Source organism: Oncorhynchus mykiss, chromosome 10, assembly GCF_057628025.1.
Source record: "Oncorhynchus mykiss isolate SJ-2025 chromosome 10, ASM5762802v1, whole genome shotgun sequence".
Classification (NCBI taxonomy): Eukaryota; Metazoa; Chordata; class Actinopteri; order Salmoniformes; family Salmonidae; genus Oncorhynchus; species Oncorhynchus mykiss.
Genome location: NC_143031.1, coordinates 41,973,068 through 41,986,857, shown reverse-complemented (window position 1 = coordinate 41,986,857; position 13,790 = coordinate 41,973,068). Strand labels below are relative to the sequence as shown.

The following is a 13,790-nucleotide window of genomic DNA, read 5'->3' as shown; positions in this document are numbered from 1 at the left end:
GGGCGGGTTTAGTGTCATGAAATATTGTGTCGATGAAAGAAGGGTGGGTGGCGGCGGATCGAACAAAGAGAAAACAATACCTTAAAAAAGACATACATGTATAATTCTTGTGCAATTTATATCCATAGGCTACATTTAAGGTTTTTCTTTCATTATCTTAGGCTATCTGGCATTAGTGTGTCTGCCTGAGATTCAGGGCCTAACATTTCGTGCTCTAAATATCCTACACATCCAATCACCAAATGCTTTTGGGAACGGGCAGAAAAAGTTAACGTTATCGACGATCCAAAAAGGACAATGTCGGAATTGAATTCAATAAAAGAAAAGCTGTGAATTGGAGAGTTGGAAATAAAGAGAAGGGAGGGCCAGAAAAGTCAAGTTTGAGAAAGATTTGGTGAAGTTGTAAAAGAGGATGATAAGCAGGCTATGTTATGTGTGATGATTGTGAGGCGCTATACAAATTCGTCAGTCCCAAGACGGGGACTTGAAAAAGGCCTACGGCATGTCAAGGGAACTGTAGCCTACTGTTTAGATGGGTTCAACGGAAAGACATCTGGACAATGACAATAGGTCTATATTCTCTCGCATAGCCTTAATATGAACTCCTGCAGAATTAAGCATTTCTTGCTTAATTTCATGCTTAATATGCTGAACTGAAATCTTATCAAAACATGTCGTTTTTAGAGCTTTCTATTTCATTACAACCAGTCAAACTAATGTCGTAAGTATTTTTCTCCCCAAACACTAAACACGAAAGATGCGCCACAAAAGATGACAGAGAACTTTACTGATGTCAGCTAGATTGAAGCATTCATTTGATCGATTTATGACATTATTCTGCTGAGCAAGGGTTTCTGTTGTCTTCTAGGGCAACATACTGTATAATGACAGAAGTGAAGATGCATGTATCTAATTATAGACATGTTGACTAACAAATAGCCTACCAAAATGTTGGAAATTATAAGCGGAAACATATCTAAATCAGGCAAAAGAAAATCATGCACCCTCTGTCAAATAAATCATTACGCGGCCTGTGACTGTAGCCAACAGCTCGTTTTATATTTGCGAGTTAGGGTTGGGCGCGGGCCTCAGATTTTCACTTTATCACATATAGTTGGGGGTTGCAGATAGGTTGGGATGTTTGCAATTGCGGTCAGATGTGGGTGAACAAACAGCTAACCCTCACACCACTAATAAACACTGCTACAGTAGGCATTTACCACGGGATTATTTGGACTGTTTGTTTCCTAGGCTTTGATGCTTCTCAGCCTTTTGATACCTTTAGATTTTTTCCCCGACTACATTCTAGCTAGCCTGCCAAGCAATGTGATTGAGAGGCAATAGAGGACACACAGCACATCTCGCTAGCTCAGATAGAATAATCTCTTGATCTGATGATTTTTTGGTATGTCGTTTTTTTTTCCTGCCTCGTTTCACAGTGTTAGGGCCCTGCTGAATCCCCTGGTCTGCTGAGATAGATCAATGGAGGGAACATGTCCCACTGCTTTGGCAGTGGCAGGGTGCTTGTAGCCAGAGATGAAAAAGGCAGCTCCGGATCTAATTAAGCATGATTTTTTAATGTCACCAGTTCCTTGATTTGATCAGATGAAGGGACACATGGAATGCCCGTCAAGTTGTTTCCAACGGATTACTTAGAGCGCAGGAATGAGATGCAGATGCATTTCCAAGATCCTCTTCCTCATAAAATGACTTGTCAATCAGAACTTCCATCTCCTATGTAGGCTAACAAATGAAGACGATCACCAAGGATATGAGACGCTATTAATAGACATTCCGGGAAAAAAGACTAGGGGGGGAAGGAAGAGGAAGCCCAGAAAAAAGTTTTAAGCATGCTTGAAGGCTTTGTCATCTCACTTCACAACCCCATTATGTTCCACTTCTTTTAAGCAATTGGAGCTCCATGCATGCCTCCCAGCCGATAGCGCAGGAATAGAGATATTCACCCTGAAAAAGAGAACTTTGAGGGGGACTAAGGTACCCACTAGGGAGTGGATATTGCGGATTAATTTCTCTGGTGTCTGGCTTTCTCCATCTCTCCTCTCCTCCACACCCTCTTTCTGGCCTGATTGACAAAGCCTTGTGTGACTATATTTCAAATTCTACAGGGAGGTTTTTTAACATTTCTCATTACTTCGAAATGGGTGAGTTATTGTAAATGATGACAATTACTGTCATTTTCTCATTACGTTAATGTAGGCAGCATTTTCTCATCTTCTGTAAAAGCCTACCTTGTTTGTCAATTCAGCACTAGGTCTCTTAAAACAAAAGGAGTGGAGATTGAATGAGACCCATTTCCTCTTTATTTGTATACAGTACAGTTTAATATATAAAAAAAACACAGAAAGCCTCACATGCCCAAGGGAGAAGCAGAGACAACATGAGTGGGAGAGAGAGAGAGAGTGAGGTTAGGAATAAGACACTCAGCTCCACTAAGGTTTGAATGAAGTGCTCCAAATGGGTTGTGAAGGCAAACATATACAAATCATAGTACTGGTATGCTTTTACCTTTTCAAGTTGCAGAGATCTATGCTGCCCTTTGTTATCATTCAGTGTTGAGGAATACATACACTGCTGTTGGATGTAAAACTTTTCCCCATTGAATCACAGTTTGTGCCTTTCTTATGTTATGAAATGGGTTTGCTGCCCATCTTAAAGGAAATGGCAGATGTCTCCGTGGCCTTGTGATATGAAAAATTCAATTTAAAAGGATGAGAGAAAGAATTGTGCACGGCCTATTTTCATTCTCCCACACCCAGAGATATGAGAATGATGTTTTATTGTGAGGGGGGAAATTATGCCAATCGTACTGCAGAGAAATTCCTTCATAATTCAATTCAATTTCCTCTAAATCCCAATGGCAAGCTACTCTGCCAAAGAGAGGGAGAGACAGAAAAGGATGGATAGAGGAAGATGGAGGGAGAGAGAGCAGTGCGGAGAGAGATTGAGACTGAGACAATGGGGAGAGTATGGTGGGAGAGTAGGATTTTTCCAGGGAGGTAGAGAGAATTGCAGGGAGCATTGAACAGACAGCAGAGAAAGAGAGAGAAAAAGGGGATAGAAAGGGGTAATGGTCTAGCTAGGACAATCAGAGCCATGGTAGCGATTTAGAAGGAAGTGGGGGTAAATGGGCTTGTAACAACTACCAATTGCAGTAAGAGGAGTTTTTTTTAGAGACGGGGAGTTTAGCAATTTACCTCTTTTCTAACTGATCAAAGTCAGATGCTTTACTGCAAGGCTAGTTCTAGTATGGGAGATGCCTCTTGTGATCTATTTTGGTTCACAGTATGTGTAAGGGAGTCAAGGATTTTTCTTGAAAGTTAATCTGGAGGTTCATTACATAATCATTTGACATAGTTTTGCCAAGATCAATTAAATCCTGGCATAACAAAATGCAATGCATGTGTGTCTGTAACTCTCTATCCAATATTGTCGTATAGGTTTATAGCAGTATAAACAGTGCCTTGTTCAACTCAAGCTCTGGCGTTAGTTGGAGTCCCTGTATGTTTTGTAAACTCTTGACAGTTTATTAGCCGCCCTGCATGTAAATCCTAGCAGCATTCCCAGTTAGTTACAGTGTGTTGTGAGTGCGCTGTGGCTCTGGCAGTCTGGGCGTGTACGCGGGGATCAATGAGCCGCGTTCTCTGAAGGCGTGGAGGAGAGCACGGGAAAGATGAGCTGCACGAACAAATATGACAAAGAAGGAGTGCACCTCTGAAGAGATGCAGCAAGCATAAAATCATAGAAAGTGAAGCAAAGTGAAAGAATTGCATTCAGATCTGTTTTTATTTTTTCGATTTCACTCCGTCTCCTCTGTTGCTGACCGAATCCCCTCTTGTTTTCTCTCTTGCTCTCTCTCTCTCTCTCGCTCTCTTTCTCTATCATATAGTTGTTTTTGTATTGTAGGTGCAATAGCTTGGAGGCAAGTAGTCTGGAACTGGAGTCTTCAAAACTGCAGGCTTATCAAAGAGACACAGCTACCAGAAAACTAGAGGACAAGAGACAGAGGGGGAGGGAGGGGGACAGGGGCAAGAGGCAGGGACAAGAGGGAGACACTATACGGGGGTCAACATGAATTAGGGAAGAGGGAGATGAGACTAGATAGGATGGAGAACAGAGGATAAGGATTTATTTATTTTTTATAAAGAAGGGGATAGGGACAGAGAGGAGAGAGGGAGCACATAGATGGCTAGATTAACAAACCCTTATATATTGCCATTTGGTGAGTTGTATTCATGCTCTTCACTGTCTCTGAGACTACCTTTCCCTCCATGGGAAAACCTTTCTATACCCAGGAAATCATGCACTTAACAATGAGTGCAGTGGCCTTGAAATGCCGTAATGTTGTCACAGTGAAGCCCTGCATTATTGTAGCCAGCATCAGCCAGTGTGAATGTAGCTGCCACTAATGACGAATCTCACTGTTCACACCGTTTCAAATGACAGGATGCAGGAGTAATGGTGTGAATGAATCACTCACAGACAACAACAAAAAATGCGCTCCCACTGGCCTCAACAGGCCCATGCTGAACTGAGAATCTCTCTCCTTCCATTAGAGCAACACTTCTCACCAGACCACACCTACTGTGAGAAGAACAGCCAGCTCCATCAGCCAGCTACAGGGCTTAATTTACGCTCTACTGTGCCAGGCCAGACGAATCCTCAGTCTGGGCATCAAACTCTCTGATTCAGACAAATCCCATCTGTATATTCTTTTGCACTCATATCATGATCAAACCATGTGACATTGCGCAAGGAAGGATAATTCTATGTGACACTGATCAGATTGATTAGATATTCACATTTACATACAGTCCTCTCGGATTTTGCTTTAGCCCCACCCCCAGCTCTAAGTATTTCTGAGTTTCCAGCCTCCAGTCCTCTAGAATCTCCTCCAAGTCGCCTCTAGCCCCAAGCGTTGATCCCTCTACTGCCCCCCCCCCCCCCCCCCCCCCCCCTCTGTCTCCTCTTTGTAACTCCTCCAGGCTTGATGGAGTAGTTGTGTTCAGACTAAAAGGGAGAATCTTATTTCCCATCTGCGTAGCCCCAGCCTCTCGGCCTCCCAGCCTACCAAAATGCTGACTCTGTAGCTATGCCTGGAGGAGCAGTTTAAGCAAGAATCCATATTTAAACAACTAAATGCCCCCTTACATTTAAATAGTAATGTGTCTGCCTTGGAGACCTTTAATCACAGTCTGAGAGTTCTCCTTGAGAATACCATTACCTCGGTTCGTCCTAGTAAAGCAAACCAGCAAAGAGGGGTTGTCCTAAGGACATTAGACGACATTTCGATTAGGTCCCATTAAGTCTTGGACAGACGTTCTGAGAACGTTTTGATGTCAATTAGACAATGTTGCGAAAAGGTTCCTATTTGGTACCTACAGGACATTATCTGTGGGACATTCGATGACCACAAGGGGACGTTTCATGATGGTCCCAAGGGAACATTCTCTGGGGAACCTTTGTCTAGTTACCTGTAAGTTTCCAGGTTGTCACTGAAGACCATGTCATTACCTTTTTAGGTTGTTTTCAGGACATTGCGTGAATGTCCCAAAGGAACGTCCCTGCAAACAAAATTTGCTGTTAAGATGTCCCTAGAACGTCACAACATGGTCACCTAAAGTAGTCAGGACGTTATGTTATGGTTGGGCCAGTAACCAATAGGTTGCTAGATTGAATCCCCAAGCTGACAAGGTAACAATCTGTCGTTCTGCCCTTGAACAACCCACTGTTCCTAGGCCGTCATTGTAAATAATAATTTGTTCTTAACTGACTTGCCTGGTTAAATAAATCAAAATAAATGGTCCCCTGGAGCTTTTGTCTAGTTCCTGGATCATTTTTAGGATGCCAGGGGACCATGACACAACATTCCGAGAATGTCATAAAATGTCCTGGGGACATCCCTGTAACAAAACTGGGAACTAGACAAAACCTCCAGGGGACCATGACACAACATCCCAAAAACATTATTGGGGACATCTCCGGGACAAACTGGGAACTAGACAAAACCTGCAGGGGATCATGACACAACATCCTGACCACTTTAGGCAACAATTTTGTGATGCTCCAGGGATGTCCTAACGATACATTTTTGTTTGCAGGGTGGGACATCACGTAATGGTCCCAAGGGAATGTTCTCTGGTGGACCTTTGTGTATTTCCCTGTCAGTTACCAGGACGTCGTTAAGAAGCATGTTAGGATGTTTGTAAGAGGTTCTCAAGACATTTATTTTACCAGTCGTCAAGACGTCACATTATGGTCCTTATTTCAAATCAAATAATGTAATTAAGGGAGGAAACACATAAAAGATGATGCTCTAAGACACACTCACAAACACAGTGAGAGAGAGAGAGATTTTAGAAGTAGTAAACATCTCGTTCAGTAAGGCTTAAATTGATGGATAAAGCTCACTAACTTTTCCCGTGCAAATGTTAACGATGGGCTTTTTGTATGGCCATGACCATTTGCACTAGGGCATGTGGGAGGAGGAAGTTTACACACAGCATATGTTGGCCAGCACTTCAGAACACAGATAGGAAGTACTGATTGTGAGTGAAAGAAAGAAAGAAAGAAAGAAAGAAAGAAAGAAAGAAAGAAAGAAAGAGAAAGAAAGAAAAAGAAAGAAAGAAAGAGAAAGAAAGAATGAATTAATGAAACAGAGGAGAGAGTAAATTAAAAGTTGCTAGATTATAAATGATTGATAATAGCAAAACCATCGTGGCAGCATTAGTGGTCTGGTAGGCCTGATTAACAACCCAGTGTTGATGGTAATGTATGCTCTAAAAGCTGTTTCCTGTACAGTATACGTGCTAAAATGACTGTCCAAATGCTTCCAATCACTACTAAAATGGATCTGTTTAGTTTGCCTGAAAGAAGAGGGGAGGATGGAGAAGGGGAGAGTGGAGTACAGACCTGGGTTATTGATCTCCACCACAGACTCTTAGCAGCACAGAATAGGCAATAAGGCATTTTCTGCTGTATCAGTGGTTTCCTCAGTTTTACGAGGGGTGTGCGTGGGCGAGGGAGTGTGCTTGTGTTTGTGCCATGAGAAGTCATCTTTCCATTGTTGAAGATGGCAACTGGCCATTTAGTAAACTTATCTCTCTGTAAGAGGGAGATTCCCCCTGCAGTCAACTCCATTACAGCTAATAGAGTTGAGTCTATGCTTTTATATAGGACATGGTCTTCTGTCGTTTATCATTATGCTCCTCTATTAAGAAGGTTTCTGTTAGACTTTTATGTTGATGGAGCTCTACTCTGGTTTCAGCTCCCCCATCGCAGAGTGACATTCTCCACAGCCAATCCGGTGCAGGATCTGCAGGATGCATCTCAGCACAGTTACTATGACAGTGGCCTGGAGGAATCCGAAACGCCCAGCAGTAAGTCATCATCAGGCCCCCGCATCGGCCCACTGACCCTGCCTGAGGACCACTACGAGAGGACCACCCCGGATGGCAGCATCGGGGAAATGGAGCACCCTGAAAACGGTACGATCCTGAATTCTCTGTGAGTTGCAGTGTGTGTGTTGTATCTAATAGTAGTTTGTAGTCTGGTGTTTTGTGTTTGTAAAGTGTTTTGTGTTTGTAAAATTAGTGACTCAGGGTTGTGAACTAAGGCGGGGATTTGTTTTGGCTATTTGTGTGTTTTTTTTAGAGGGTAGACATGTGCAGACAGTGTTGGTGACAAATCAAATCAAATCAAAATCTAATTGTATTAGTCACATACAACAGGTGTAGATCTTACCGTGAAATATCAATTACGAGCCCCTAACCAACAATGCAGTTTAGAAATAAATAGCAAAAGCGAGACTATATACAAGGGAGTACCGGAACAGAGTCAATGTGCAGGGGCACAGATTAGTCGAGGTAATATGTACATGTAGGTGGAGTTATTAAAGTGACTATGCATAGATGATAACAACAGAGAGTAGCAGCGGTGTAAAAGATTAGATGTTCAGGAGTCTTATGGCTTGGGGGTAGAAGCTGTTTAGAAACCTCTTGGACCAAGAGCTCCGGTACTGCTTGCCGTGCCGTAGCAGAGAGAACAGTCTATGACTAGGGTGGTATAGAGGTCCTGGATGGCAGGAAGCTTGCCCCCAGGGATGTACTGGGCCGTACGCACTACATTCTGTAGTGCATTGCGGTCAGAGGCAGAGCAGTTGCCATACCAGGCAGTGATGCAACTAGTCAGGATGCTCTCAATGGTGCAGCTGTAGAACCTTTTGAGGATCTGAGGACCCATGCCACATCTTTTCTGTCTCCTGAGGGGGAATAGGTTTTGTTGTGCCCTTTTCACGACTGTCTTGGTTTGCTTGGACGATGTTAGTTTGTTGGTGATGTGGACACCAAGGAACTTGAAGCTCTCAACCTGCTCCACTACAGCCCCGTCGATGACAATGTGGGTGTGCTAGATCCTCTTTTTCCTGTAGTCCTTAATCGTCTCCTTTGTCTTGATCATGTTGAGGGAGAGGTTGTTGTCCTGGCACCACATGGCCAGGTCTCTGACCTCCTCCCTATAGGCTGTCTTGTCATTGTCGGTGATCAGGCCCACCACTGTCGTGTCATCGGGCAAATTTAATAATGGTGTTGGAGTCGTGCCTGGCCATGCAGTCATGAGTGAACAGGGAGCACAGGAGGGGACTGAGCACGCACCCCTGAGGGGCCCCTGTTTCGAGGATCAGCGTGGCAAATGTGTTGTTACCTACCCTTACCACCTGGGGGCGGACCGTCAGGAAGTCCAGGATCCAGTTGCAGAGGGAGGTGTTTAGTCCCACCTTATTGACTGATGAGCTTTTAGGGCACTATGGTGTTGAAAGCTGAGCTGTAGTCAATGAATAGCATTCTCACATAGGTGTTACTTTTGTCCATGTGGGAAAGGGTAATGTGTGGCGCAATAGAGATTGCATCATATGTGGATCTGTTGGGGCGGTATGCAAATTGGAGTGGGTCCAGGATTATTGGGATGATGGTGTTGATATGACCAGCCTTTCAAAACACTTCATGACTTCAGATTTGAGTGCTACGGGTCAGTAGTCATTTGGGCAGGTTACCTTAGTGTTCTTGGGCACAGGGACTATTGTTGTCTGCCCTAAACATGTTGGTATTATAGACTCAGACAGGGAGTGTTGAAAATGTCAGTGAAGACACTTGCCAGTTGGTCAACGCATTATTGCAGTACACGTCCTGGTAATCCGTCTGGCCCTGCGGCCTTGTGAATGCTGACCTGTTTAGTGTCCCGCTAGCGGGTCAACTTCCGTTGAAACTGGAGGGCGCGTATATTCAAATAAATTCTCATAGTTATTATAGCGGTTAAACATTCAGGTACATATAAGTGTCTTATATCATCCGAAATATTAAAATCTTGTTAATCTAACTGCACTGTCCAATTTACAGTAGCTATTACAGCGAAAACATGCCATGTGATTGTTTGAGGACGGCGCCCCACATCAAAATATTTTTCCACCTGCACAGGTTTCATACATAAAGATTAAATATTTTTTTAAATCTTCCTCTGATTTGTCATCCAAAGGGTGCCAGAGATAACATGTAGTGTCAAGTCTGTATATCTAGTTGAGTAATCCACTCATTCAACTTGCAGAGAAAGGAATCCGAAAATCTACCCCTAAACTTTGTTTCAACAAGTCACAATACATTTGTATTTACTCTACACCCTAAAATGTAATCAAAATATGATATATCCTTCGGAAAGAAGTATGTTCAATAGGAAACCGATTTTAGCAGGAGCTCAACAGATTTTCAAGACTGTGTCCTCATACAAAAACTTTTATTTCATATTTGTTTTTTACAAGCCTGAAACTTTGAACATAGACTGCTGACACCCAGGGAGCTATTTTACATTATGAGCTTTCTCTTGCATTTTTATAACAGGATGGTCTCTTAAAAAAAAAGAAAAACAGTTGGTTTTTCTTTGGATTTTCTCCTTCCATGTCTATTGTGTTATATTTTCCTACATTATTTAAACAGTTTTACAAACTTCAAAGTGTTTTCTTTCTAATGGTAGCAATAATATGGATATCCTGGCTTCAGGTCCTGAGCAAACAGGCAGTTTGCTTTGGGTACATCATTCATGCGGAAATTGAGAAAAAGGGGCCTGATCCCTAAGAAGTATTAAAGGTCTTACTTACATCTGCTGCGGAGAGCGTGATCACACAGTCTTCCAGAACAGCTGGGGTTCTCATGCATGTTTCAGTGTTATTTGCCTCGAAGCGAGCATAGAAGTAGTTTAGCTCATCTGGTAGTCTCGTGTCACTGGGCAGCTCTCAGCTGTACTTCCCTTTGTAGTCTGTAATGGTTTGCAAGCCCTGCTACATCCGACGAGAGTCAGAGCCGGTGTAGTACGATTCGATCTTAGTCCAGTATTAACGCTTTGCCTGTTTGATGGTTCATCAGAGGGCATAGCGAGATTTCTTATAAGCTTCCAGGTTGGAGTCCCACTCCTTGAAAGCGGCTGCTCTAGCCTTTAGCTTAGTGAGGATGTTGCCTATAATCCATGGCTTCTGGTTGGGATATGTACGTACGGTCTCTGTGGGGACGACGTCATCGATGCACTTATTGATGAAGCCAATGACTAATGTGGTGTACGCCTCAATGCCATTGGAGAAATCTCTGAACATATTCCAGTCTGTGCTAGGAAAACAGTCAAAACAGTAGTTTAGCATTTGCTTCATCTGACCACTTTTTTTTATTGATCGAGTCAATGGTGCTTCCTGCTTTAATTTTTGCTTGTAAGCAGGAATCAGGGGGATAGAATTATGGTCAGATTTGCCAAATGGAGGGCGAGGGAGAGCTTTGTATGTGTCTCTGTGTGTGGAGTAAAGGTGGTCCAGACTTTTTCCCTCTGTTTGCACATTTAACATGCTGTTAGAAATTTGTTAAGACAGATTTCAGTTTCACTGCATTAAAGTCCCCGGCCGCTAGGCGCGCCACCTCTGGATGAGCATTTTCCTGTTTGCTTACGGCGAAATACAGCTCATCGAGTGCGGTCTTAGTGACAGCTTCAGTCTGTGGTGGTATGTAGACAGCTACGATAAAAGCAGATGAAAAATCTCTAGGTAGATAGTGTGGTCTACAGCTTATCATGAGATACTCTTCCTCAAGTGAGCAAAACCTTGAGACTTCCTTAGATATCAGCTATGCACCAGCTATTGTTTACAAAAATACACAGTCCGCCGCTCCTTGTCTTACCAGACGCCACTGTTCTATCCTGCCGATACAGTATATAACCAGCCGGCTGGATGTTGATAATGTCGTCGTTCAGCCACGACTCCGTGAAGTATAAGATATTACAGTTTTTAATGTCCCGTTGGTAGTTTAATCTTCCGCGTAGGTCATTGATTTTATTTTTTGCTAGCAGAATGGAAGGCATTGGGGGTTTATTCGATCGTCTTTCAATTCTCAGCCTTCTCTTCACACAAATGACCTGCATCTGGCCCTGTTCCCGGGAAAGCAGTATGTCATACACGTCGGGCTCGTTTAAAGGAAAAAAAGGATTCTGCCAGTTCGTGGTGAGTAATTGCAGTTCTGATGCCCACAAGTTATTTTCAGACATAAGAGACGGTAGCGGCAACATTATGTACAAAATAAGTAAAAACATAATCGATTAGGGACACGTAAACCGTCAGCCTTCTTCTCCGGTACCATCATATGTGTGTTGTGTTTGCACAGCGTTGTATTGATGTTTTTGCTGTTGTTTTGGCTGGTGGCACAGATGGATAGAAGGATAGATAGATAGATACCCACTGGGCACACACTGGTTGAATCAACGTTGTTTCCAGGTCATTTCAATGAAATTACATTGAACCAAGGTGGAATAGACTTTGAATTTACGTCTGTGACCAGTGGGTAGATAGATCTTTGTGTTGTGGTGTCAGAGGTGGAGTCAGCAGTGTTTCTGTCTTTTCCCTTAGCAGGCCCTCTCATCCCTCTCTCAGAGCTGTAAGTCATTCCTAATGACCCTCCCTCACAAGTGTGCTAATTAAAAACCCCAACTAATGGAGCGTTTGGCCTCCAAATAAATCTGCCATGTGATATCTGTGTAGACAACAGTGTGTTTGCCGTAAACATTTTCCCCTCCTTACGCCAAGCGTTCTCTCTGCAGCCAAGTGTACTTAGGTGTGCCAGTTACAGAGATATGCATTTCCCTTTGCTGTGTATAGAGTGCTCAAACCACAATACTACATCCATATATGCTGTGCAACAGTAGAGGCTGTTGAGGGGAGGACGGCTCATAATAGTGGCTGGAACGGCGCAAATGGAATGGCATCAAACACATCGGAAACCTTGTGTTTGATGTGTTTGATACCATTCCACCTATTCTGCTCCAGCCATTACCGTGAGCCCGTCCTCCCCAATTAAGGTGCCATCAACCTCCTGTGCTGTGCACTATGCCTAATACACACAGACATCTCGGTCCATGGAAAAGCCTTTACCCATAGCAAAGAGCAATAACCCTATTAAGATTATCCATGCATGCACTGACAGTAAGAACCACGGGTCCTTAAGGCTCAGCGTAGTGCATTGTTAGTCCTGTACCACAATGCACTAAATCATACACTGGATGCAAGCACCAGCCAGAAGGGCACTGCTTCAACTCTGTTTGCTTGCCAATAGTTTACTGTTCCACAACATGTCCTCATTGGTTTCGTCTCCAATATTAAGCCTTTTACCTATTCCACTGCTTTTACTCCAAAGCATGGCTTCGTCTTTGTTTCCTTTTTGTCTGGGTAAAACATGGCTTCCTGTGGCTTTCTCCCAGAGCCTCAGTCGCCCCATGTGGGGAGTGGCTGTCAGCCGCCCAGCAGCAGACAGGGAAGAGAAAGGAAACGTTAGGGAGAGAAATGTCAGCTCCACCCGGGAACGATGTGTGTTGGGGGAGAGGATGAGTGACACGCTAACAGGTGGGGCCAGTCTCCTGCTCTGTGCGTTCACAGCCACTTCCCTCACATATGATATATTATGCATGCTTTATTTTCTGGCTCTGTTGTTGTGTTGTATTCTTTCCAAGGAAGCATATTGGCTGAGCAAAAAAAACAAAACTCCATTTAAAGAACAGAGGACTTTGTTGTCTGGTTTGTTGTTGGTGGCAGGAGGACAAGATTGTGATCGGAGCTGGAGCGGTTAAAGAATGAAAAGACAGAGAGAGATGAGGGAGATGTTGGATGCTGACAGGGAGCTGGGACTGTGTCGTCTTTGACAGAGATGCAAAGCCAACAGGGTGAGCACGTAGCAGCATGTAGGGACTGGGAGCTGGGAGATGAACCGCTAACAATGGATAGACCTAATTAAAATGTGATTCTCACTTCAGGGAGATTACAGAGAAGGCCCACAGAAAATGATGGATGTGAAAGGAATGGAGCGAGACAGAGGGATTCCTCCCTCCCCATCTCCACCTGGTCTTTTTCCTGCTCTGTTAGAACAAAGTTGAGCGACAGGGTGACCGACTGTACCAATGCGGGGATTTATTCACGGCTCCTGAGATGATTGACAGGTGGAAAGCAGGGAGGTTAGCACTCTGTGTGTCACTGCATTTAAGCTGGATGAAAAGCAATATGTGAACTCGAAACATTCAGCGTGTGCGTCGTTGGCCCCGCAGATGGAATGACGTGGATGTGGTTTATGATGCAGGCTGGCCTTTTGTTATGGGAAATCTACATTTTAAAAGTGTGTCTATGGCCCACAGCAGGAGGAACTGTGGTTTATGATTCACTCTGGCCTTCTGTTCTATGAGCTCTGGATTTCCTGTATCTGTCTGTA

General features: G+C 43.7%; 1 protein-coding gene across 1 annotated transcript in view; it reads left to right on the top strand.

Moving 5' to 3' along the window:
* The window catches only part of LOC110533892 (protocadherin-1), a 94,641-nt gene that overhangs the window by 67,459 nt on the left and 13,392 nt on the right, over positions 1–13,790 (top strand). Inside the window, exon 4 of the mRNA XM_021618481.3 lies at positions 7,286–7,505. Coding sequence (XP_021474156.1) covers positions 7,286–7,505 — 220 coding nt within the window. The remainder of the gene's footprint in view (positions 1–7,285; positions 7,506–13,790) is intronic.